This window comes from Panthera tigris, chromosome B1 (genome assembly GCF_018350195.1).
Source record: "Panthera tigris isolate Pti1 chromosome B1, P.tigris_Pti1_mat1.1, whole genome shotgun sequence".
Lineage (NCBI taxonomy): Eukaryota > Metazoa > Chordata > Mammalia > Carnivora > Felidae > Panthera > Panthera tigris.
Genome location: NC_056663.1, coordinates 202390594 through 202417496, shown reverse-complemented (window position 1 = coordinate 202417496; position 26903 = coordinate 202390594). Strand labels below are relative to the sequence as shown.

At 48.7% G+C, this 26903-nt stretch overlaps 1 protein-coding gene across 10 annotated transcripts in view; it reads left to right on the top strand.

Moving 5' to 3' along the window:
- Positions 1 to 26682, top strand: part of FAM193A (family with sequence similarity 193 member A) — a 163507-nt gene extending 136825 nt beyond the window's left edge. For all 10 annotated transcript variants that reach the window (XM_042985100.1, XM_042985099.1, XM_042985101.1 and 7 more), the window contains 8 exons: positions 1319 to 1517; positions 2438 to 2710; positions 4018 to 4300; positions 5180 to 5363; positions 6345 to 6575; positions 8946 to 9777; positions 16940 to 17021; positions 25917 to 26682. In XM_042985100.1, the coding sequence (XP_042841034.1) occupies positions 1319 to 1517; positions 2438 to 2710; positions 4018 to 4300; positions 5180 to 5363; positions 6345 to 6575; positions 8946 to 9777; positions 16940 to 17021; positions 25917 to 26010 (2178 nt within the window). In that variant the 3' untranslated portion in view covers positions 26011 to 26682. The remainder of the gene's footprint in view (positions 1 to 1318; positions 1518 to 2437; positions 2711 to 4017; positions 4301 to 5179; positions 5364 to 6344; positions 6576 to 8945; positions 9778 to 16939; positions 17022 to 25916) is intronic.
- Positions 26683 to 26903: the final 221 nt, after the last annotated feature.

Here is a 26903-nt window from a genome sequence, read left to right as displayed (position 1 = left end):
TGCTTGCTGCGGTGCCCTCTCCCCTTCCAGGCAGAGGCCATGCAGACACGTCTCTGCTTTGGCTCCTGCAGCCTGTCTTGCTGTGGGGCAGTTGTCTGTGGATGTGGACTGTCCCTGTGCTGTCCCCATTCCCTCCTAAGCTCTGCCCTAGTCAGGCCCTGAGGGCTTTGTCCAACCTCCTGGGGAGGGAAAGCTGTGTGCTGGCACCAGCAAGGTGAGGGGGCAGCAGGGCCAGGACCCGCCTGAAGGAGGGCAGAAGTTAAACCAGCAGACCACAAGGAAGTCTTGAGTCATAGCCATAGTAAGCTCTAAGTGGGAAAACTGGATTTTAGGTGTGTTGCCTGGGAAGGCCCACCTTGGTCTTGGGTGCTGGGTGGTGAGGGCAAAGGTAGCGATGAGTTCTTAGAGGAAGGGATGTTTAGGCTGAGGCCTAAAGGATGAATGGAAGTCAGCGAGGTTGTGAGCTGAGGTTAGGATGTTCTAGAACCTGGGTGCAGCACAGGCAAAGCTCAGGGTCAAGGAGGAGATTGGATTTGAGGGCCAAGGGAAGGCCTGTGTGTCAGGGGCTTGGTAAACAGGAGGGCCAGGCCAGGCCATGTTACAGACTTGCCATTTTCTCTTAAGAGCAGCGGGAAGACATTGGTATGTCCCCAGCAAGGGAGTGCCTCGCTCTCAAAAGCTCACTGTGGCTGCCGGGAGGGAAAGGACTGGAAGGAGGCTGGGTGGGAGACGCAGGGGCTGCCTCTGCGCAGGAGGAGGGGGGTGGGGGTGGGGAGCCAGGGGAGTGTGCAGCCAGCCACCCGCCCTCTGTGCCCCGGCAGGGCCTGGGCGTGCTTCCGGGCTCACGTGAAATCCATAGTTCCTCAGACGTGCCTGCACTTCGCCCAGGTGTGAGCCAGTAGTTTAAGACTTTCACCATTTTTCATTAGTGATTCCAAAGTTGGCTTTTTAGCAGTGATCCTGGAAATGCCAGATGAGGCTGAGCCCCAGGAGCAGCTCGTACGCAAGCGAGCCCCACGGAGACGGTGCCGAGGGAGGAGTGCTGTACGTTGCTGAGTGGTCTCAGGTCTATTTGGTAGATTCCCGGAGACACCAGTTGCTTTTAAAACCTACGCCTGGTTCACACGTGACCGATCGTGCACGGCATGACAGCCAACCAAGTAAGCGCTCCACGAGAAGCGTTCAGCCCGGGACGCCTGCCCACAGCGAGCGCGTCCCCACAGGGTTTTCAGTCATGGTTTGTCTGCTTGTAGTTTAACTACGTAGGTAAAAACAGAATATTAATTTTGATATGTGATTAGAACATTTTTTTTTGTAGGCTTTACCGCCAGCACCTGTTCAGAATCACACAAATAAGCATCAGGTATTCAATGCATCTCTTCAAGACCATATTTATCCAAGCTGTTTTGGGAATACTCCAGAGTGGAATAGTTCTAAATTTATAAGTCTTTGGGGATCAGAAGTGATGAATGATAAGAACTGGAATCCTGGCACTTTCTTGCCAGATACAATTTCTGGTAAGGAACTTGTTAAAACTTTCTTAAAGGTTTAAAATGACCTGAGCTGGGTGGATCGCCGTCTGTTGCCTCGGTCCCCCAGTAGAAGCCCTAGGCTAGTCGGGCCCCGCCTTTGTCGCTAGTGGGAGGCCCCTCGGCCCCGTCCCGCTGCAGCCGCCCACATCTGCCGCCAGCCAGGGCCCTGCGCACCAGCGGGGTTTCTGCCACCCCAGCGCTGCCCAGCGTCTCGTCTCCAGGCTTCAGTGTTTGGCCTCTGGTTCTCGAGCAGTGATCACAACTAGCCCTCAACCCAGCACACAGGGGTCTTGCAGCAGCACCACCGTCGACTTGAATGCCGTGACTTACGTTCCTTTTCTGTTTCTGTATTGATATTGACCCTACATGGGGCCTGTCCCCTCTCAGCTCCCTCCTCCCAGCGCTCAGCTGCTGAGCCGCAGCTGTTACTCCAGTTGTAGGGAAAGGTGCACCCGAAGAGGGGCTGGCTGCACCCTTAGCTCTGTCTTCACGTGGTTAGAGCCCTTGGTGGCCCCACACCCAGCCCCCCGCATGTGCTCAGAAAAGCACGCTAGACTTGACATCTGTGCTTGGAAAGGATTTCTAGCTGTGTGACCTTGGGCAAGTTGCTTAGCCTCTCTGAGCCTCAGTTTCTCTATCTTTAGGATGGGAATGATAGCACCAAGCTCAGAACGTAGCTTTAAGACATTAAGTAAAACCGCTTTGGGAAAGCACCTAGCACAGGAATTGGCACATAGTAGGTGCTCAATACGTTTTTTCCTAGATGAAAACTCGTTGTCTAGCATCACCCCGTGTGACCCCAGCCTCTGTAGCGGCCCCAGTGCTAGGAGTTCTGTTGGCAGACGTCCCGTAGGTGTTGGTTATGTGTTCCTCAGGAGCCTTAATTCTCGCATTCTTCTCTGAAGGGGGTGACATGCTAGGGCCAGCGCTGTCCGAACCCAGACCCGAAGCCCTCCCGCCTCCGCCCAGCGACGAGGCGCCCACCATGTCGGAGAGCAAGGAGAAAAAAAGTGCCGCCAAACAGAAGTGCTTATACAATTTCCAAGACGCCTTCCTGGAGGCGAACAAAGTCGTGATGGCCACGTCGTCCGCCACCTCCTCCGTATCCTGCACAGCCACCACCGTGCAGTCAAGCAACAGCCAGTTCAAAGTGTCATCCAAGAGGCCTCCCTCCCTAGGTAAGGCCTGCCCAGCGCCTCTGTAATTGCCTTTTCCTTGGCATGGCCAGAGGCCCAGGTGTGGTGGTAGCTCTGGAAAGTGCTGGCAAGCAGAGGGCGCTTCCCTGCGAGTCTGATTCGCGTGTTGCTGCCCCACCAACTTCCTCCGGGGCCTTGCCACGCTGTCTTGCCTTTCTCTTCTGTTCCTGTAGTTGTGAGAGAGGAAGGGGTCACTGCTTTCTGAGCATGAGAAGGAATTTGTCCTTTAAAAGCAGAAGCCTGGTGGAGAGGGCGTTGATGGGGCTGCGGGCCGGGCTGCGGCCCAGCCCCCGTGCTGCTCAGATGGCTCCACGCTGTGGTGTGAGCACAAGCAGAGGGGAGCTGGAAGCAGAGGTCAGAGGCACGTAGGAGCTGGCTCCCAGGGCCCTCGCTGGCATCAGAAAGAATCATAGGGTAGATTATAGCACGTACAGTCAGGAGTCATCGGGTGTTCAGAGAAGGGAGGAGGGCGAGGCAGCTCTTTGACAGACGCTCACCGCTGCTCCATGACAGACATGACAGAGAATGCCGCCGTGCGGCCTTCAGGGTGGCTGTCAGTCCGGGTGAGCACCCTCGGTGGTCATGACAAACAGCGGGTGTTCGCCTGGGGGATGCAGTGTCCCCGCCGTCCGGGAGCAGCAGCCACAGGTGACTGGCAGATCACGAAGGGAATGTCAGGTGCCCCTCGCTGGAAGAATCCGGCAGACCACCCCCTGCACACTGGTCAGAGGTGACCTCCCCGTCAGGGCACGGACTGATGCTGGGGGCCTCCCGTGCGATCACGCAGGAAGGATCCGTCACGCCTGGAGCATGTCTGCCAGCTCTGACGTGACACCGTAAGCCCATGCTGGTGGGCAGCTGTCCTCAACTCAGAAAATGCAGTGTTGCAGGAGGAGAAAAGTTGACAAGGGGCTGGGTTGGGGGAAAGCTACAAAGGCTGGGTGGGGGACATGGGGGACGGGATGAGAATGTCACATGGACGGTGTATCTTTGATGTGGTCACACAGCGAAGTGTCCTGTCCTCCAGGGTTTGTGCTGACGTGTTTAGGGTGCACGCAGGCTCCACGTGTTAAGCCAAAAAAGTGTGTGGCTCAACACCCACACGTGTGACGACATGTTCCGTGTGGTGAGTCCAGGTGAGGGGTATGTGGGTCGTCTTCGTAACTGTGCCTTCACAGTCTCTGTAGAGCTTCGAACATCTCCACACGAAAAGGTTGAGAAAAGGTTTAGCGAACAGAAACTAACCTAGTGCAGCGTCCTCGATGACCCTTCTGCGTCTCCACACGCAGGCGAGGTGTTCCACGGCGTCAGCAAGGAGGACCACAGACACGCGGTGCCGGCCGCCCCGAGGAACAGCCCCACGGGCCTGGCGCCGCTCCCCGCCCTCGCCCCTGCCGCCCTCGCCCCCGCCTCCTCGCCTCACCTCGCAAGTCTCGCAGCCCCGTCCTTCCCCAGCACCGCGGCCACGTCCCCCGGGTTTGTGGACACGCGCAAGAGCTTCTGTCCTGCTCCCGGAGCCCCCCCGCCCCCCACCACAGACGGCTCCCTCAGCGCCCCCCCCAGCGTCTGCAGGTGAGCCTGGGGCCCGCCCCGGCGATCTGTTTCTGGGCACGTGCGGCTGAATGGCCAGGGAAAGATGGACAGGGGCGTGCCCAGCAGAGGCCGTGGGACGAGGGGAGGACACTGGTCGCATCTGTAGTCCTCAGAGCTGGGGCCACCAGGGATCGGTGTGCAGACCACCATCCAGCCACCAGCTGCTTCACGGGGGAGAGGGGTCGGGGGGACCTGGGTGCTTTTTAAGTTGTCATACATTCAGTGAAGAATGATAGAACAGCTTTAAAAAAAAAATTTTGTTTTAATGTTTATTTTTGAGAGAAGGGGGCGGGGGGAGGGGGAGCAGAAGGAGAGGGAGACACAGAATCCGAAGCAGGTTCCAGGCTCTGAGATGTCAGCACAGAGCCTGATGTGGGGCTCGAACTCACCGCGAGATCATGACCTGAGCCGAAGTCAGATGCGCAACCGACTGACCCACCCAGGCGCCCCAAACAACAGTTTTAAAAAAAAAAAAAAAAAAAAAGATGATTTGGGGAGCACCTAGGTGGCTCAGTCAACTGAGCGTCTGACTCTTGATCTCAGTTTGGGTCTTGTTCTCAGGGTGGTGAGTTCAAGCCCCAAGTTGGGCTCTGCGCTGGGCAGGGAGCCTACTTAAAAAAAATAAAAAGATGATTTGTGTTGTGTTTGAATTTGCCTGTGTGAAGCCATCCCCACACAACCTCCACCCTCCGCCCCATGAAGCGGCGGCAGGAGGGACAGCGCAGAAGGAGACTGAGTGTGCCCTCCAAGATTATGTGCCTGCCCACACCACCTTTCCTGTGTGGCCCCTGGTGTCCGGGCGGCACCCTGCTCCCCATACAGCTGGCGGCTGGTGACCGCCTATGTGTGGTTTCACAGTGACCCCGACTGCGAGGGGCACCGCTGTGAGAACGGCGTGTATGACCCGCAGCAAGACGACGGGGACGAGAGTGCTGACGAGGACAGCTGCTCCGAGCACAGCTCCAGCACCTCGACCTCCACCAACCAGAAGGAGGGCAAGTACTGTGACTGCTGCTACTGTGAGTTCTTCGGGCACGGCGGGGTAAGTGTCCCCGGGGGCGAGTTCCTGGGGGGCCGGCACATCCTGGGGCAGCGGCGCGTCACGGCCACACTGTGTGTAGAGCCCCAGGTGCAGTGTGAGGAGAACCGAGGGATGGTCCGGAGTCGTGGCTCACCCTGTAGGTTGTACTCACCCTAAGGAGGTGACGAAGATACCTGCCCAGAGATGTAGCTCTAAGGATTACTGCATTTTTGCATTTGTTTGTGAGTTTTAAAACAACCGATGGGCCAGGGGCCTACTGAACAGCTGGCCGTGGAACCGTTGGGTCTGGGCTGTGCACAGCCGTGTGGTGGGGGTGCTCGCTGTGCGCGGTGTGCACGTGGGATTCCTGTTGCCGGGATACAGGGGATGTTGATGCACATACACACGTACACCTCCTTCCAGAAGGGTCTGTCTGTACAAGCAGACGTCAGCCGTGGTGCCTTGGGGGGGCTGGGAGGAAAAGCAGCGACTGGTATTTTGCTCTTTTTCCACTTTTGTTCTGTCTGCATTTGCTCAGTGGGCACACGTGTGTTTAGTGTCAGGAAGAAATTTTGACAGTGGGATTGAGGGCAGTTTTCTTTTTTCCTTTTGATGCTACACAAGAAACTACAAATGGATGAAGAGATTGTATAAACACTATTGACTTGAAAAGATAATCACTGTATCCTGTAAGAAGTACATTAACCCGTACATGTGGGTTCTTTTTCCTTTTTCAGTTTAAAAATACCTGGTTGTGTACATAGTTGGTCCTCCGTTACTGTATTTTTCATGAACATGTGAAGGTTGACAAGGTCTGTGCTAGAACTGGTCTTGGGGTAACTGTGGTAGGTTTTCCTTTTTGTTTATCTTATTTTTCACAACGAACGCTTATTACCTGACAAGGAGAAGTTTACTTTTAGGGATATGTGCTGGAATTGGCAGTATTCAGAGTCATGAAAACATGAAGCTTAATTGAGTTATGTTCTCATTTAATTGCCTTAGCCTCCGGCTGCACCAACAAGTAGGAATTATGCGGAAATGAGGGAGAAGCTTCGTTTGCGGCTGACCAAAAGGAAAGAGGAACAGCCTAAGAAAGCGGACCAGCTCTCTGAGAGGGAGGGTGTGGTTGACCATCGCAGGGTGGAGGACCTTCTGCGGTTCATAAACAGCTCTGAGCCCAAGCCAGTGAGCAGCACCCGAGCCGCCAAGCGAGCCAGGCACAAGCAGAGAAAGGTGAGCGCGCCACAAGGTGCTGCCGGGGGCGGCGGGCGGGCCTCGGGGCCCCATGCCCACCATGCTGCCACGAGGGCCCCGGACCGTCTCTGTGTCCGTGGCAGGAGCCGGGCAGAAGCCCTATGTTGTATTTTCAGGACACAGCTTCCCCTTTTTAAAGTCACAGGTTTGTCAGTGGATCTAAAGCAGGCCTTTGGGTCCCTATGCCCAGCGGGGGCGCCACAGCAGACCCACGACCTCTGTCTGTGGAAGAGCCTTCCTTCCCAGGGAGGTTGAGGAAGGAGCCCCTGGCTGGGAGCCAAAGGGGGTTCGCGGTGGGCTTTGGGAGACTGCGGGGAAAGAAGTTACTTCGACATGCGGCTGGGACAGGGCTCTTGGCACAGCGACATCCTTGGGACCTAGTCCGAGGGCTCCTCCCGTCCCCTCGCTCCTCGTCCCCCAGCTGGCAGAGGACGATCAGGCAGAGCCATCCCGGAAGAGGGCAGGCACGTGGCATCGGAGCCCCGGGTGGAAGAGTGGGATGGAGGGCCGTCGCGGGCAGCCCTGGGCACCTCACTGCAGGGCGTGTGCATGGGCTGTCGCGAAAGCAAGTGTCTGCCGTGACTAGACGGGTTGGGCCAGCGGAGGACACAACGTGCAGAGACTGTCCGCTAGCACTTCCTCTTAGTGCTGCAAGTGAGGGCACGGGCCGCGTCTGCCCTTCTGTGTGCCTCAGCGCCCTGGGGCCAGGCCCATGCCAAGGCCATCCTGGTTCCGGCCTCCTACAGAGGCAGACCGTGGCAGATGGATCCGGGCTGTGCAGAGGGAACCTGGAAGGGCGCAGGCTCTCACAGCGGGAGGGGTGGCGGCTTCGGGAAGAGGCGAGGCACCTGCGAGGTCCCACAGAGACAGAGTAGAAGCATTCCCCAAGTGTGTCAAAGTGGGCCACCCAGCAGGAGCCCTGTTGGGCTCCACGGCCCCAGGCGAGGTGGAGTTGAGGGGCTCTGAGGAGAAGCCTGCTCTGCACCCGAGGAGCCCGGGGTCTGCCGAGCCCCACTAGGGCGGGGCAGTGAGACATATTCCCCACCAGGAGTGTTCCACCAGGGCCCACTCATCCCGTGTGCTCTGTACCCAGCACCCCGTCTTCCAGAGCGGCTCGCAGATCTGCTTTGCGTCTGGCTGACGGGCTGGTTGTTGAAGGCACCGTGTACCTGGTTTTGAGTTCCCTATAGATTCTGTCTTGTGGCCGATTTACCCCCCGACCTGCTGTGGGGGGCGCCCTGCTCCTAGACGCTGGGATACCTGTCCAAAGTAGCACCCACAGGGGCCACTCCGGGAGCTGCCTGTGGCTGCTTGCCATCTCCAAGGCTTCTCTTTTAACAGGTGGAACCAGGATTTTAAATAAGTTTTACCTGAATTGTCCAATTAAGTTTTTTTTAAAATCTGTCATCAAATTTTTAACATGATTTTATGTTTAAGTTTTTCACAATTACAAGTAAATTGTTTCTTAAAAATATTGCCTACTGAGATGTTGTGAAAAATCATGTAAACCCGGAAGGACTTCTAAATGCAGAGGTGTTTGCCAAAGTTTGGTCCTGGAGCCCAGGGATGCAGAGAGCCCCGCCTCTCGCTCTTCACGGCTTCTGTTTGTTGTCAGAGCAGAAGGAAGCGTTTGTGCCGAGGCTCCTGGACTGTGTCTCGCCAGTGAAGCACGGTCTTCGCCAGGCATGAATATTAACGTGACGCCACGCTGGAGGGCAGAAATAGCCAACGTCTGTTTGCCGTGTGACGTGGAATATATTAGCATGCCATTGGCTCTGTGACCCTGGTGAAAATATGTTGAGGCCTTTGTTGATCTGCTAGGGTGGGAAAAAGGAGTCGCAGGTTTTTCAGGGCAGCGCGCACTTCTGACATGTGGATCCACCGGCCTCGCCCGCAGAGGCGCACTTGCCCAGCTCTGGTGGCAGGGGCACGGCCGTTAAACCGCCATGTGATCGGTGTGCGCGGCTGGTTCTCGTCCAGACGTCACGCTCCAGCGGGAGGCCGGCACAGGGCAGGGGCACCGCAGCTGCCTTGACCTGTTTCATAGAAGTGCCCGGCCACAAGCTCAGAGGCCGTAAGGAATGGTTTGCTAAGTGGCCCCCGCCGCCACCACCACCGCCTCCAGTAAAGTGATGAGTGTATATACCTGGGTAGAAAGATTAAATCTCATGATTCCAGAGAGTCAAGTAATTTGGGGTGAGTGTGTTTTAAGCTTTGGGCTTATTATATATCCCCTTTCGGAGTTTATGTTCTTGTTATATAAATTCGTTTTAAAGTTACTTGTCTTCTGTGCGTCTTCATGTTTAGAACACTTGCTGTTGTCTTATGTTGCCTCTTTCCCCACGGCAGCTGGAAGAGAAGGCGCGCCTGGAAGCAGAGGCCCGGGCCCGGGAGCACCTGCACCTCCGGGAGGAGCAGCGGCGGCAGGAGGAGGAGGAGGAGTTTCAGCGGCTTCAGGAGCTTCAGAAGCTGAGGGCTGTGAAAAAGAAGAAGAAGGAGAGGCCAAGCAAAGACTGTCCCAAGTTGGACATCCTTGCTAGAAACTTCCAGGCAGCGGCAGAGTCTGCACCTAACTCCGAAAACATGCACAATGGCTCACTAGAGCAAATGGAAGAACCAGAGACCTCCCCCCACTCCCCTTCCAGACACGGGGACCACTCCGAGCCGGGGCCGGGGCCGGGGGCCGACGGCGATGCCCCCGACCCCATGGACGCCAGAGACTCCAAGCTCCTCCTCCCGAAGGAGGTCAGCGGGAAGCAGCAGGAGCCGCTGTCTTTTCTCCTTGACATCATGCATCAGCACAAGGAGGGGAGTGGCAAGCAAAAGCTCAAGCAGACCAGTAAGGCCAGCAGCGAGCCGGCAAGAAGGCCGGCCGAGCCCCCCAAGGCCTCCGAGAGCCAGCCCAGACCCCGGCCCCAGACTGAGTCGAAGGCAAAAGTCCTGGACCTCACTTCCCTGGCAGAGCAGAAAAGAGAGGAGAGGAAAGTCAACAGTAACAACAATAACAAAAAGCAGCTGAACCACGTCAAGGAAGAAAGGTTGAATCTGGCCCCCCAGGAGCCTGCCTCCCCCAGCGAGCACCCTCAGGACAGCAAGCTGGTGCCCGCAGACTCTCCTCAGCCCAAGGGCAAGAGCAAGAAGAACAGGAAGAAGAAAGGAGACAGAGTCAGCAGCTCAATCGGTAAATATGGAGTTGGCGGGGAGGGGGGGGAGTGTGGCTGGTGCCCCCTGTCCGGGGTGCTACCTTGTCCCTCCTGGCTTGTGCTTCTTGTGGCTTTGTCACTGCAGTGAGAGACAGTGGCCATTGTTTGCTTTTGTTAGTTTGAAATAATTATAGACGGACAGAATTCCCCTACACTCTGATTCCCCAGAATCAGTGCGTTACCACATTGGCTTTGTCTGTCTTTTTCCCTCTTCTGTTTTTGTGAAGCAAAGGAGAGAAATTTCAAACATGAAGCCCCTTTACCTTTAAATACTTCGCTGTGTATTTCCTCGAAATAAGGATGCTCTCTCACAAAACCACAACACAGTTATCAAAATTAAGAAATTAACACTAGTGCAATACCGTGACCTAATTATATAGGCCTTAACTCCTGAAGACGGAGCATCGAGAGGGTCCTCAGTGTGGTTTGCATTTCCATTTTTCTCTAATTACGGGGAGGTCATGTTTTTAAGAGCGGTTTGTCTCTTTTTTGTGAATTTTCTCTTCTTATATTTTTTTCTCACTTTATAATTAGGTTTTTGGTCTTCTTAAACATGGTCTTAAACATGTTCCCATGTTTAAGAGTTTTTCACGTTAGAGATACTAGCCTTTTAACGTGCTCCCAGTTCACAGGTTGTCTTCAGCCTTGCGGAAGTGTTCTCTGTCGCTTTTATGTAGTCGGTTCGTTGATCTCTTGTTGCCTCTGGATTTTAAATAACAGTCAGAAAGCGTCCCTCTAGCACAAAGGTGAAAGAGGAGTGTGCCTGTGTCTTGTAGCATTTGTGTGGTTCCGCCTTTTTCATGTAGTGCCTGGTACATTGGAGTTTGTTCTTGTGTATCCTGTGAGGCTTGGGTCCAGTATATGCTCTTTCTTTAAATGGTTAGCCTGGTGGCCCAGCATCAGGCATTAAAAATTCGTCCTGGGGTGCCTGGTGGCTCAGGCGGTTAAACATCCGACTTTGGCTCAGGTCATGATCTCACGGTTTGTGGGTTCGAGCCCCACGTCGGGCTCTGTGCTGACAGCTCGGAGCCTGGAGGCTGCTTCGGATTCTGTGTCTCCCTCTCTCTCTGCCCCTCCCCCTCTCACGCTCTGTCTCTCAAAAATAAACATTAAATTTTTTTTTTTTTTTTAAGTTAAAAAAAAAAAAAAATTCATCCTGCCCCAGTGATTCAGGACATCTCCTTTGCTCCACACTAAATTTCTACTCTGGAATTTCTGTTCTTTTCCACTTTGCTTTGTCGTGTGCTGTTGCCACACTGAGTTAGTTATTTGGGGAGCCCTGTGTGTTTCAGTGAGGCCTCTCCTCACAGGTGTTTTCCAGCATCGTCCTGGCTGTTTATTCCTCTCTGTGCTTCCATGTGGACTTCAGTGTCCGCGTGCTGGGGCCATAAAAAAAGCTTCATTGGTATCTTTATTGGAGTTGCATTAAATTTCTTCATTAGTTTAGGGGAGAATTGATGCCTCTCTGAATTGACTGCCCTTTCCAGATGTAGGGGTGTTTCTCCACTCGTTCAAGTCCACTTTTGTGGCTTTTAGGAATGTTCTGAAATTTCTCTCGTAGATTGTCCACATTTCTTATTGAGTTTCTTGCTCACTACGTATTCGATCTTCCTCGTTTGCAATGTCATTGTGGGACTCCTCACCGTTATGTCTTCTCGCTGTGCGCTTTATGTGCATTAGCCACTAGTCACACGTCACCACTGAGCACGGGGAATGTGGCTGTTCCAAGTGGAGGGTGTTGTAGTGCAAACATACAGTGGATCTTGAAAGCCTTGTATGAAAAGAATGAATATAAATACAAAATACAACAATGTAATTTCTGTACTGATTACAGGTGGAAATGATCGTCTTTTGGCTATATTTTAATTGAACGAAATGTATGTTACTAAAATTAATTTTACCTATTTTTAATTTTGTTATTGTGGCTACCAGAAAATCTTAAATTATATTTGTGGCTCACATCATATTTCTGTTGGATAGTGCTGCTCTGAGTGGTTGTTTGTGTACACAAAAGCTATTGATTTTTGTATATTAACTTTATGTCTTCTGTCTTACTGAATCATTTTATTGTTTGAGTGTTATTGTTGATTCTCTAGGGTTCTCCAACTGTTCTATCGTATATATACAAATAGAGAAAGCTTTATTCCAACTTTCCCAAGTCTTACCCTCCCAGGGTTTGATTGTATCATTCTCAATCTTAACAGAAATGTCTGGTGTTTCCACATTAAGTCAGATTCTGGCTTTAGGGTAAGGTTTATATATCTTATCATTTTGAGAAAATATGCAATGAGTCCTACTTTTATGGAGTGGTTTTTTTAATCAGGAATGGGTGTTGAATTTGGTGAAAGATTTTCTGGAATCTGTGGACATAAATACGATTTTTCTTCTTATACCTATTATATTATTAGGTTTCCTAATGTTGAAGCAGGCTTGGATTCCTGGAATGAAGCCCATTTGCTTGTAGTGTATTGTATTCTTTAGTTTTGGGTTCTGTTTGCTATGATTTTAGTTAGCATTTTCATACCAGTATTGATAAGAGATACAAGTCTGTAACTTTTTTTTTCCCCTGCTTCCTCAGGAAGTATTAGCTTTGGCTACTAGTATCATATTTCATAAAGAAATGTAAAAAATTAGGGTTTCTTGTTTGTTTTTCATTTTCAGTGTTCTAGAACAATTCACTCTGCATTGAGACTATCAAAGCTTTCAAGTTCTGAGAGAAAAACTCCTATGCAGCCCTTTGGGCCTGGTGCTTTTTTATGGGCTAGGTCCTTGATAATTTTGTCTCTTTTCTGAGAAAGATAGAAATGGAAATTAGTTTATTTGGCATTGCTGTTTCTAATGAGGTTAATTTTAGTAAACGGTATTCACATAGTAAATTATTTTCTTCAGCTAGGTTTTCCAACTTACTTACGTAGATGTGTGCAAAGTACCTTATTTTTAAAAATTTATTTTCAGTGGCTATTTTCCTCATCATTATTTATGTTTTCTCCCCATTCTGTTTCATTCATTAGTTAATAGTTTGTCTATTTTGGGGACGCCTGGCTGGCTCAGTTGGTAGAGCATGTGACTCTTGATCTCAGTCAGGGTCGTTGAGTTCAAGTCCCATGTTGGGTGTGGAGCCTATTTAAAAAAAAAATAGTTTGTCTATTTTGTTATCTTTTTTTTTTTTTTTTTTAACCAGCCTCTTGATTTATTAAATAGGTTTACTGTTGTTCTAATACCTCATGAATTTCTGCTTTTTATCTTTATTTTCTTCCTGGGCTTTCCTTTATTTTCTTGATTATTTCCCAACTTTTTGATTTGGGAATTGAGTTCATTTGTTTTCATTCCACCATTTTTCTTGATCAAAGTATTAAGTGCTTCAGATTTTTCTCTGATCATTCCTTTAAATATATTTCATAGTCTGATAATGTTTCCATTTTGGTTTTTTGTTTGTTTTTAAGAAATTCAGTAATTTCTTTGTTTTTATCCCTCATTCACTAGTAGTGTAATAGGTGACTTTTAGGTTTCTGGGTGGGAGAATTGTTTTTGTATGTTTAATAATTTCTAGGTTTTCTGCATTGTGATCAGAGTTTGTTGTTTGTAATATTTTTGTTTTGAGGAATTTACGGGTATTTTTTTGTGACTGTCCCATATATACTTCAGATAAAAGTGTATTTTTTCTGTTATGGGGAAAATTGAATATGTATGTCCCATCATGTATCGATGAGTTATAGTAAGGGTTAGGTCTTCTGCATCCCATACTTGTTTTTTGTGCTCTTGACCTGTCTTTTCTTATTTATTATTAATGAGTTTCTATGTTGTATTTCTTGCAGTTTTGCCTTATAAAGGTGGTGTTTATGTTATTTGGTGCACTATAAGTAACTATATATGTTATATAACTATATATATAATTATATGACCGTAACAGCTAACTGTAATATCTTCTTAGTGAATTGTGGTTTTTAGTACTGAAAAATATCCTTCTGTTGTGTTTTTGTGCTTTCAGCTTGGCTTCTACTTTATTTAAGATGGTGATCGTTGCCCTTTTTTTGTCTCCATTCGCCTGGCGGGGCCCCTCTGTGCTAACCCCTTTCTGAGTCACTTAGTGTTAGCTCATTCTCTGATTTTAGGTAGCACAAATCTGAGTCTTGCTTTGTGAGCCAAATGGAAACTCTTATCTACAGGTGAGTTTGAGCCCATTCCCATGTGTTATTACTGTGTGCTTTGTGTCAGCTCTGATTACAGTTTATAATTACTCTGTGTATTTTATACTTACTGTTTCTTTTTCTATGTGATGTGTTTCCTTAGCTTTTATTTGTAAAAAATCATTGGTTTTCACGACACTTGGCAGTCTTGTCTGAGTGCATTCCTCCACACTTGCACGTCTAGTGCCCCGTCCTTGCTTTCCTTCCACTGCTGGCTCCACGGGAAGTGCTCTGACACCCACTTATTGCTGGGGCAACAGTCTGTGAGCCGATCCCATTCTTTCCATTTCGCGGTCCCTTCTCTTCCCGTGTTTCAGCCGCATTATTTCCGCTGTGTCAGACACACAGTACTCATAGGTCCACAGCTGATTACGTCCCGTGCTTGTGCTGGTCCTCCTGTGAGGTTTTCCCAGCCCTCTTCTGGTTGGGTGGAGCTTGCTCTTGGGCGCGTGTCCCCAAGTAAGGGTCAGGGGCACAGAATTCTCTGAGCTTTGGCAAAGCGGAACATTTCCTGCACTCTTAATGGTGAACAGACAGCCTGGCTGGATATGAAATACTTGGGTCATACTTTCCACTCTGATTAATATAGCTTTGTTGTGAAAAATGCCTTTGTGGTACTGAAGCTGGTCATGGTTCTCTTTTTTCCCTTATACCAAGATGTGCAATACTGATTATTAGTTCTAATCAGAAAAAAAGAATATAAGGAATTTGCTTTATTGGGATACCTGGGTGGCACAGTTGGTTAACCATTCAGCTCTTGATTTCGACTCAGGTCACCGTCTCATGGTTTGGGAGATCAAGCCCCTCATCAGGCTCTGCGCTATTAACCGGAGCTTGGGAGTCTCTCTCTCTCTCTCTCTCTCTCTCTCTCTCTCTCTCTCTCTCTCTCTCTCTCTCCCCCCCCTGCCCCTCCCCCTGCTTGCGAGAGCGCTGCACTCAAATGAAATAAACATTTTTCTCAAATGAAATAAACATTTTTTTTTTAAAGGAAAAAAAGAAATTGCTTTATTAAGGCAGCTTTCCTAGCAGATGTACCTGCTCTGTCTGCTTTTGTGGTCATTCCTCTTCTAGAACTGTTAATGGAATGACTATTGATTAGAGATTGTTCCTACCTTAGACTTCACTTTCATTGTATCTGTAAACACCCCTGGGGCTCCTGGGTGGCCCAGTTGATTGAGCTTCCTACTCTTGATCTCAGCTCAGGTCTTGACCTCCGGGGTCCTGAGTTCAAGCCCCTATTGGGCTCTGCACTGGCATGAAGCCTACTTTAACAAAACAAACAAACTAACAAACAAAAAAACACTCCTGCCCCATCTTGCTCTTCCTCATACGTCGGTGTTGCCTTGAACAGGGCGTCAGCGAGTTGAGTCGGCAGCCAGACGAGCGAGGTCTTCTCGATGTCCAGACAGAGCCCTGGTCAGAGTAGTCTTTGTGGCTGGGGGAGGGATGGACTGGGCCGTGGAAGCCAGGCAGCTGTGACTGGGCGTGTTGTGAGGATGACCGTGCCGGCTAGTGAAGGCCAGCACTGAAGCAGTGGCAGTGGATGGAGATGGGGGAGTCCCTGACTTTTCACAGAGCGCTTGCCCAGCACCTAGAGAGTGTGACGTATGGGCAAGGGGGGATGGGAGGCTCACTGTCAGGAAAGGAGCAGGCTTGCAGCAGAGTACGGGGACCCACCGTTGCCTGTATTGGGGGTCAGACGCCCGAAGGCGTGTGTTTGCGGGAGGTAGCTTTATAAGCGTGGAACTCAGGAAAGCCGTCTGGGGCAGGGGTGGAGGTTTGGTGGTGTCGGTATCCAGGTGGAAGGAGGGATTGGGGGAGTTGCGGAGGAGGAAGGCTGAGAGTAGGAGGGCCTGGGTCTGGCAGGGGCAGGGGGCTGTCTGTGCAGGAGGGGCTGTGGTCACGCAGGTCCCGGCAGGGAAGCTCTTCCCTGCCGTTTCTGTGAGCTCACGGATGTGAGGGCGCTCTGCCTGGTGGCAGAGGTCGTCAGTGGCGCTAGCTGCTTACGCAGGGGAACCATGTCTTGTGCTACTGTGGAAGTGCCCCAGTGATGGGGGGAAAGGTGTGTCTGTCTGTTAAAGATTATAAAAAATTGCCATGCCAAAGTCTGCAGGGAAGCAGACACTCTGCACCCTTCTTTGATGGGGCTGGCTGTTGTGCCTGCACTGATGGTCCCGCGCGAGGCCCAGACGGCCCAGGAAGTGCCCGGCATCCCACAGGTACCAGATGGGGTGGGCAGAGCAGAAGCGGGAAGTTGAAACCCTCAAACTGGCTGAGATTCCAGGAGATGGAATAATCCCAAATCATTAGCCTCCCTGCTATCCTGTTTTCAAATTGGGTGATTTAACTGCAAAGTGAAAAAGCAGCCTTGCTTTTTTATTGGAACAGCCTGAAAAGTTTTTGATGATGTTTGTGGGATGTTGCATATGTAAACCAAGTGTCTGGGAGAGCCATCTTCCTGTAGAGGTTGATGTCTGGGACCGGGGTACAATTGTGCCCTCTAACTGTGAGGGACAGCGTTTTCCTCCCCTTCATGCTGCCCTCTGGGCAGCTTCTCTATTCACTAGTGCACTCCTGCCCCCAGTAGGGACTTAGGGCAGCCTCTGGGCTCACAAGCACTTGGGTTTCCAAGAGTCTTCCGAAGGGCTCTCCCATTATGGAGATGTGTCAATTAAAGACCGGTCCCTTGGGGATTGGGTGTCAGCAAATGGGCCTCTTCTGGTGGGACCTGCAGCGACAGCTGCTTTGCTCAGCAACCACGTGAGTTCCCCGATGTCCAGGTTGGACCTGGATGTCCACAAGCACGTGGGACACAGCTGCCCTCTTTTAGCTGTTTGTAAAATCTCATCTTGGAGAACATTTTCAGTTTGCGAAGCTGTTAAAATTAAGTAGAGTAAAGCCACGTGGTTTCTTCTCTTGTAATCTGACTTGCCTTGTTTCTTTCGTTTAACAGATGATGTCTTTCTGCCTAAAGATATCGACCTAGACAGTGTGGACATGGACGAGACAGAGAGGGAAGTGGAGTATTTCAAAAGGTAAATGTTGGGGCCTGTGTCTGAAGTGATGTGGGTTTACGGCTGCCATACACGACCCTCCCATGGCGTTGCCAGTTGTGTGGGGCACAAGTTCTGTCATCTGGCCAAGGAGCCTGGCTCCTCAGTAGCATTGCAGCCCTGTGACGGCCTGCCACACATGTCCCTCCATAGCCCCAGCACGCACACTGGCCTCCTCACTCCCGCTTGCACCCAGGCGCTTCTCCCCTCCCTTCTGTGTGAAGACTGGTTTAGGACAGTGGTTCTCGACGTGCTCTAGACCAGCTGCACCAGTGGGGCACGCAGGCCTCTCCCCACACCTGCAGGGTCAGGCGCTGGGGAGGGACCTGACGTCTGTATGATCCCAAGCATCCCTGGTGACCCTCATGTGTGCTGACACTGAAACATTCTGTATGGCGTGCTTTTAAGGAGAAAAGTAACATTTTAGATATTTTCTGTTTTCCTGACGAGCATCAGACTTTATTAGTACTGTGTTCGATAGTATTTTATCTTCTTTGTGAATTTTGGCAAGCAAATTTTATTTTCAAGCTCCTTGTTCCTTCTTTGTTAGTACTTTAACTTCTTTGTTTCAGGTAACCACATACACACACACACACACACACACACACACACACACACGGAGCAGTGTGTTTGCTCTGAATTCTAATTGTTCAGGATAGGATAGGATAGAAAAGAAGTCTAAATATTTCTGGAAATTATATTTATTATGTAATTTGTGTATGTGTGTGTATGTATCTCAGCAGACGGAATAAAGCATCTGCTAAAGTTGGACATGTGTTCATTACAAAAACTCTTAAGTAGGACTACCCAGGCACATCCTTAACATAGTAAAAGGTATCCATAAAGTACAACAAATGCCATCCTTACAGTGAAACATTAAAAACTGCCCCTTGAGATTAAAAAAGAAAAAAGAAGAGAAGGATGCCCATCATCACAACTTCTGTTTGCGAAGACGTAAGAAGAAAAAAAAGGATAAGAATCAAGGAAGAAATGGGATTGTCATTCTCAAGTGGTACAGATGTGTTTGTACAAAGTCCAAAATGACCTATAGGTAAATCACTTGCATTAGTAAGAGAGTTTGCCCTGAAGCTAAATTCTGGGGAGCAAGGGATGGAATAGGGACTTTTCTTGGATAAAAGCAGAACTTTGGAGGGAAATTTTCCCAAGGTAGGTCTTTAGGCCTCATATATTTTTGAAATCATGCATGTGCTTATAAACAGAGATTATCAAACACCCAAGACCTGGGGAAAACAAACATCTAGAAATGAAAAATATAATTATTAAAATCAAGATCTTAATAGATACACAATAAACAGCTTAGACACTGCTGAAGAGGGAATTCGTGAATTTGAAGAAATATCTCAGACATACCCCCCCGAATGCACCACAATTCAAGGAAAATAGAAAATATAAAAGAGGTTAAGAGACATGGAGGAGAGAGACTGAGTCTAACATATACATTTAACTGGACCCCCCCCCCCCTTTGGAGAAGATGGGGACTATAGAAAAGCAGTATGTAAAGAGAAATGGTGCCTGGGGACTCTGAAGAGCTAATGAGAAATCCAAAGCTACAAATTCAACAGTACAACATATACCATTAGGATAAACCAATAAAAATCCATTCCTCAACATAGCAAATGTAAAACCCAAAGACCATGGAGTGATATTTTCAGTGCTGGGAGAAAATTGTCAGTCTATAACTATGTTTCCCACAAACCTATTCTTTAACATAAAAGAAAAACTACAGGAACTTGCTACAAAAACATCTGCATAAAAAAAACATCTGGGGCGCCTGGTTGGCTCAGTCGGTTGAGCATCCGGCTTCGGCTCAGGTCATGATCTCACAATTTGTGGATTCAAGCCCCGCGTCGAGCTCTGTGCTGACAGCTTAGAGCCTGGAGCCTGCAGCCTGCTTCGAATTCTGTTCCTCCCTCTCTCTCTGCTCCTCCCCCGCTCATGCTCGCGCTCTCTCTCTCTCTCTCTCTCTCTCTCTCTCTCTCTCTCCCCCTCCGCTTCAAAAATAAATAAAAGCATTAAAAAAAAAAATCTAAGATTACACTTCAAGAAAAAAGATTGATCTTAGAAAGTCTGATTTGCAGAAAGGAGAGAGAAACAGCCTGATACATGTCGGTAAATAAAATGCTTTCTCTGTAACAAGACAGTACTAATAGCCAGTGGACATTATGTCTGGAAGAACCACCGTATTGAACAGAAGCTTGTGAGTTAGTGTGAAGTAGAGCTGAGTATCCTCAGGTTCTTTTATCATTCGGGTATTTAGCAGTTAAGTATTTTGATTTTTTTTAATGTGTATTTATTTGTGAGAGAGAGACAGAGCGTGAGTGGGGGAGGGGCAGAGAGAGAGGGAGACACAGAATCCCAAGCAGGCTCCAGGCTCCGAGCTGTTGGCACAGAGCCCCACATGGGGCTCGAACTCAGGAACCGTGAGGTCGTGACCTGAGCCGAAGTCCGACGCTTACCAACTGAGCCCCCCAGGTGCCCCAACAGCTAAGGATTTAATCTTCAGACTCCAAGGTGAAGGTGATACAGTTTCACAAGCAGTCCTTAAAAGAATAGAAATAGGCTGTATAAATTGCTAATCTATAGAAGGGAAAAAAAAATCAAAACTCAGAAAAAACAAATGTAAAGAAGGTACAGTAAACAAATTTTAAAAACACGAGAGACACAAGCTCAGTTTTACCAGCAACCATTATAGATAAAAAGTTTGTCAGATTGTGTTAATTTTAAATACATATATACATACTTACACACGTGCACGCACACACACATACACGTACCATTTACAAGAACACACTGAACATACCTAAAACGATGAATAGAAAGGTGGAAATAAAGAGGGAAAAGGAAGCTACTGTACAGTTATTTATTTATTTATTTTATTTTTAAATTTAATGTTTATTCAGTTTCGAGAGACAGAGAGCAAGCAGAGGTTGGGCAGAGAGAAGAGAGGGAGACACAGAATCTGAAGCAGGCTCCAGGCTCTGAGCTGTCAGCACAGGGCCCGACGTGGGGCTCAAACCCACGAGCTATGAGATCATGACCTGAGCTGAAGTCGGATGCCTAACTGACTGAACCACCCAGATGCCCCTGTATAGTTACGTTATTATCAGACAATGTTTTAATGTAAGGGACAGATGAAGGTTGCTGTACAGTAATAAAAGGTTCAGTGTGTGAGGAAGACATAGAAATTTTAAACTAAGTACTTAATGAAATAGTTTCAAAATACAAAAAGGAAAATTGTTTTGGGCTGCACAGAGAGTCAAATCCACTCTTCTTGTAGGACATCTCAGACTCTTTCTCTCTGTGGCTGCTCGCTTGAGCAGTGCAAGCACCCACAAGGATGTGGGGGATCAGCAGAGCTTGGCCAGCAAGCTGAGTCTAATGAGTACAGATGAAACTGTGTCCAGGAACCGGGGTCTGTGTTCTTACACACACAGGGAACGTTCACAGAAGCAGAACACTTGCGGGGCCATGGGAAGCAGGGCTCAGAAGTTTCAGAGAATGAACATGCATAATTTGTGTTCTCTGCCCGTAACATGTTTAAGTAGGAAATGTGCAACAAGTAAAATTTTAAGTCCCTTAATATTTGGAAATCTGAAAGTATATACATGTAAATAACTCATGGGTTAATAAATAAGAAACCACAGTAAGACATTTTAAATACACAGAGCTAAAAGATAGGGAAAACGCATATGAAAACCTGTAGGATGTGGAAAAAGTTTGCTCTTTCAGTGAAGCCTTGAATGCTGCCAAGTGAGTTTTTAAAACTGAAAATAATGAGTTAGGGATTTCATTTGAGAAATTAGGGAAAGAACAACCAAATCCAAAGAAAGTAAAAGGAGACAATACATAAAAGAAAAATAGTGAAATAAAAAACAAATACAGAGAAGATCAACAAAGCCAAAATTTGACTCTACAAATATTAACTACATAAATGAACCTTTGAGAGACTGGTCAAGAAAAATGGGAAAAACAAAAAAAGACACAAAAGAATATAGTAATTAGATGGAAAGGAACCAGGATGTCAGTGATTATCAAAGTTGGACCATGGCTGTGTCCATTTCACTGCACTCGATTTTGTGTGGGTCTAAATCTTCCATAATAAAGAGGGTTTCTTTAATTTCATGAACATGTAAATGGGAAGGATGGCATAATTAATAACTACAGGTGCTGCGGTAATTAAGATACAAGAGGACACTGGGAACAACTACATGATTAATTTTAAAACTTAGGTACGAAATCAACCCAATAAATAGCTTGAATGATCCAGCAACCATCAAAGAAATCAAAGCAGTTAGTTATAAGTCTTCCCAGTGAGAAAACTATATTCTGACGGTTTTGCAGAGAATTCTCCCAAAACCTCAAACAGATTATCCAAGCTTATACTGATTCTACCAGAGAATGGAACAGGACTCCCCACCTCATTTTATGAGAGAAGGAAGAATTTTATACCTAAATCTGCTAAAAAGCAGTACAGAAAACATGAAAAATTACAGATCTCTTTCAGTCATGAATACTAGATGTAAAATCATCAAGAAAAAGTTCACATCAAGAAAAAGTTCAAATCCAACAGTATTTTAGGAAGCAATATACGACCAAACAGATGTACCCCAGGGATGAATTCAAGGAGTATTTAATATTAGGAAATCCACAAATGCGATTTGCTAAACTGATATATTAACGAAGAACCATATGATCATTCCATAGGTTCAGAAAAAACACTTGATAAAATCTTAGCACTCTGTTAATTAAAGAGGAGGAGGAGGAGGAGGAGGAAGAGGAAGAAGGAGAAGGAGGAGAAGAAGGATAAACTAGCAATAGAAGGAAATATCCTTAACCTGAAAAGATTTACCAAAAGAAGAGAGAGAAAAGAAATTCACATGGAACGTTTTCTGAAATGGGAAACATGGAAGCACGTGCAAAACAGAGGTGCTCTGTTTCCACTTCTGTTCAACCTTAAATTATAATTCCTAGACAGCAGAATAAGAGAAGAAAAGAAATTAAAGGCTTAAGGAGTGGAAAGGAGGAAATAAAATTCCATTTTACAGATGATCTAAGGGTCTACAAAGGGGATTACAGAAGAATTTAGTAAGGATCAGTGTACAGAAGTTACATTTCTCTACAGCATCCATAATCTGAAAATGTAATTTAAATAAAGACAGCATCTATAATAGCACCAGAATCTGTGCAATGTCCATGAATAAACCTAACAAAAGTTGCACAGGACTTATGCATAGAAGACTTTGAAACGTGACTGAAGAACACTGAAGACCCAGATCCTATATTCATTGACAGGAAAAGTCCGTATCATAAAGCTGTCGTGTTTCCCAAAATTTATCTGTAGATTTTAAAACCCAAGAAGAATTTTACAAAATTTAGCGTTTTTAAAACATGTTAGGATGGATATATTGTGCTTGCAGTCACACAATGAAATGCTGTACAGCAGCGAGAAGGAGTGAACTAGAGCAGTCTGCAACGTGGATCTTACAAACTGAATAGTCAACAAAAGGCACAACACGAGAATGTATATAACACCCTGTTTATATAAAGTTCAATTTAGACACAACTGAAGTACATCTTTTTAATATCACTGGTGGGTGTCTGCCCAAGAGAAACAAGAGTGTATCCACACAAAGACGTACACATGAATGTTTCTAGAAGTTTTATTTGTAATAGCCAGAAATGGGCGACAACCCAGATATCCACAGCAGATGAACAGAATAAACCATGCTCTGTCCATCTGGTGGACGCCACTCAGCAATGAGAAGCATCCTCCTGATGAAACGCCATAGATGGATCTGAGAAGCAGTGTACTTAGTGCACAGGAGTGCATCCTGTGAAGTTCCATCTACATGAGATTCCAGAAAATAAGGTTCATCTGTAGTGACAGACAACAGATCGCCGTTTGCCTAGGGCCAGGGAGCCAAGGAGATGACAGACAACAAAGGGACACAGGAACATTGGGGGTTTCCTGGAGATGTTCTGTCTGAATTGAGGGGAGAGTATATTGTTCGGGAATACTACACATAGATGTTACGACTATAAAGAAAAGCAAGGAAATTATTGACATAAAAAGCCAGAATAGTGATTACTTGGAGCAGGGCGGGGCTCAGCTGTGGCTGAAGCAGGTGCTGGGTGGGGTTGCCTGGGTACTGGCAGCGTCCCAGGGCTTGATTCTCGTGATTCAGTGTTTGCCTTATAATTTTTCTTTATAGTGCACATCTGTTTCATTTATTCTTCCTTATGTGTATTACATTTATAAGAAACAAAAACAAAACAAAAAAACTTATAAAGGATTGATAATGATGCTCATTTTCTTGCCCATTTTAAAGACTTAGAAAGTCATGATTATTAAAACATCATGATATTCGTGTAGAATGTCGTGGAGCCCAGAAATAGGCTATACAAACACAGAGCTTTGGTTTATAACAAATGAAGGTGTGTTCATAAATGGGGCTGTGACATTTAAATTTGAATACTTAGCTCACACCATACTCAAAGGTCAGCTTTAGATGAGTTGAGATTCTAAATGTCAAAAGCAAGCCTTTTAATTTGGAATATAGGTGAATATCTTTTTGACCTCAGAGTAGGGAAAGATTTCTTAGAAACAACAACCATAGGGGCGCCTGGGTGGCACTCGGTCAGTTGAGCGTCCGACTTCGGCTCAGGTCATGATCTCGCGGTCTGTGAGTTCGAGCCCCGCGTCAGGCTCTGTGCGGACAACTTGGAGCCTGGAGCCTGCTTCAGATTCTGTGTCTCCCTCTCTCTCTGCCCCGTCCCTGCTCATGCTCTGTCTCTGTCTCTCAAAAATAAATGCTTAAAAAAAAAAAAAAAAAACTCAAAAAAAAAAGAACCATAAGACAAAAGATTGATAAATTAAACAACATTAAAATCAACAGTTTTTTTTTAAGAAAGTGAAGAAATAGTATTTGTAGCACATCACAAAGGATTAGTATCAAAATATAAAAAAGAAACATTATAAAACAGAAAAAGACAAACATGTTGACAAACGGGCAAACAAAATGATCGGCGGTACAGAAAAGTGACCAGTAAACCGGCGAGGTCTTTAGCCTGAGCGGGAGCTGGGCGCAGAGGAGCAGCGGCTCTGCCCACCGCTTCCGGGAGCGCAGAGGGGCTCCAGCGACTGTGGGAAAGGGTTTGGCGGAATCGGGTAGAGTGGAAGTGGTACGTTTCACGGAGCCCCACTGCCTGCCCCACATGGGTGCGCATGTGCTCAGCCCAGGCCGAACCATGTGAGCACGGCGTCCACTTGTCTGTTCCCCGTGGTCTGCTCTTACGGCCTTGAAAATAACAAAGTGTGGCTTCGTGGAGGGATTGCACAACATAATGTTGAAAGAAAGCAGTAAGAAAAAAATAATAGACAGTATGGTTCTGTTTCTGGAAGTCCATGAATCAGCACACGAAATACTGCCGCGGAACCATGAGACCTGGGGCTGATTATCACCTGTGGCAGGGCTGCCTCCTGGGAGAGGATAGCAAGGTGCTGTCGGGCTGGTGGTGTTGGGCTTCTCCACCTGGGCTGGGGGTGTGGTCACCCAGGCTTTCGTGTCATGGTTACCTGTGCACGCGTGTTCTGTACGTGTGACACAGTCCACTGCTGACAGCACGGAGGCCCGATGGGGAGGTGGTATCAGAGCATAAGGTGCAGGGGAGCCGGGTGTGTGGAGAGGGCTCGGCAGAGCCAGGGGACTCTGGGCCTGGGGGCCCCAAGGAGCAGCTTGGGCTGTGTGTCCTGTGCCCTGAGAGCCCGTCAGAGGGCTTGCTTCCGTTGGGTTGGAGCTCTTTGTGGAGTGGCTTGCAGCGGGGCCGTGCGTGACCCTTGTAAGCGTCCAAGTCGCTGCTCATGGAGACGTGTGGGGCACGCATGTGCCAGGGGGAGCCGCTGGGAGCGGCTGCGGGAGAAGGGAGATAGTAGAAGCAGAAGGGAGAGCTTCCGGAAGGTGCAGAAGGTAACATTGCCGGACTCGGGGTTTGACCAGCTTGGCCGGGGAAAGAGAAGTGAGGTTCAGGGCGGGGTGGGGGGGGTACGACCCTTCTACCTGGACACAGACTGCCGGGCGAGCTGCACAAGAAATTGAGGTTGGTCGGTTTAACCACTGTGTAAACCAACACACTTCCACTTCAGTGGTGAGACAGCAGTAACCATTTTCAGGCTTAATTCAAATTTCTGCTACCCAGATGAGAGCTGGAAAGGTGAAAACTTCAGAAATTATGCCAAGTAAAGGCTTTTGAAAGAAAACGTTCTTCATTTAATACAGAATCGGCCACTGTCGCCTGGGAAGCAGGTGGCAAAGTGTGGTCTTTTCCAAGCCCTGTTTGGCATGCAGCGTGTGACCCAGAGCTGGAGCCCGGGGCCAGAGGCTGGCGCCTGAGGCCGCAGGCGCTCCTCTGCGCCCGCTGCGGCCCTGAGTGCTGGGTGGGCAGTGCAGGCAGCAGTGGGGCCGAGTCTGGCCATGAAAAGTCCCATTCCTCCCACATCGCGCTTCCCCGTGTGTTCGTGGATAAGTGAGGACGGGGGGATCTCTGTGACTTAGCAGGTGACAGAGGCAGGGTGGTGGCCGTTGGCAGAGCCACCTTCACTGACTCAGGCTCATCAGAAACTTTCCTTGGGCAGCAGCTTCCCTGGGGGACAAGTTGGAGAAGAAGGACAGGGGAAACCGGAGGACACTGAGGGCGCTGGCCAGTGTCCTGAAGTGGGGGACTCCCTCCTGAGGGCCCTTCCCTACTCTGACCCCTCTCCCCACACTCCCCCCTCTCCGGAGGACACTAGGCTTTGCCAACCACAGCGAGAACGTGGGCCGTTTCCTTCCGTGACCGTTTGGCTCTTTGTCCCCACAGATTCTGTTTGGATTCGGCTAGACAGACCCGACAAAGACTGTCCATCAACTGGTCCAATTTTAGCTTGAAAAAGGCCACTTTTGCCGCCCACTGAATGAGGACCGCCTGGAGAGGGACGCGCAGGAGGTGGGCCAGGCCTCGGAGCTGCCGTGCTTGCCCGGGGCTGTGCCGGGTGGGCCACCGCACCCGAGACCACCCCCAGACCGAGAACTCGCTGCTCGGCCCGCGTCGGTAGCTCGTGTGCGTGTAGTCTGTGAGCGAGGCTTCGACCACAGCGCTGCGCTGTCGGATTGGAACAGTGGCTCCCGCCAGTTTCCCACCACGCGGCCTCAGAGCCTGGGCCGTGGCCAGAGACGCGTTCCGTCATCCACGTGGCTCGTTGCCTCTGCATCTCGCCCTGTCCTGTCATCTGTCCCCGCCGGGGCACTGCCGTCACTCAGCTCTCGTGTGCCCTGCATCCCACCCGAGGCGGGCTGGGCGGGCAGGCGCTCTTCTGTTCTCCTCCACAATCTACTGTTTGAGAGTGTACACGTTGCGCTGTTTGTGTCTGATCCCCCTGACTTGTAGCCAGCTTGTGTAAGATCCCTTGCAGAACGAGAAAGTTCAAAAACAAAACCCCACCCAGTACTCACACCATCAAGTCTGTTAGAGAGTGTACGACTGTATTAACACGGAGGCCTGCCTGGCTACTTTTTTAACATATTGTTAAGTAATATTAAAATCATGTCTTTCTTTTTGAAAGATGGAATACATTAGTACAGCAGAAGACCTCGTCTGGTTGCTTTCTGCTGGGGCCCAGAGGGCGGCGGGGGTGGGGGCAGGGTGTGGGGCAAGCGGGTGGACCTCCCCACCCCCCGTCCTCCCTGCAGTGGTGTATCTGGGCCCTTCCGTGTGCCCAGGACAGAGCCCAGCCGGGTGACTCTGAGGGTCTGGTGTGAGAGCAGTGGGGGCACCAAGAAGCCGCAGTGGGGTGCAGGCTGAAGAGGG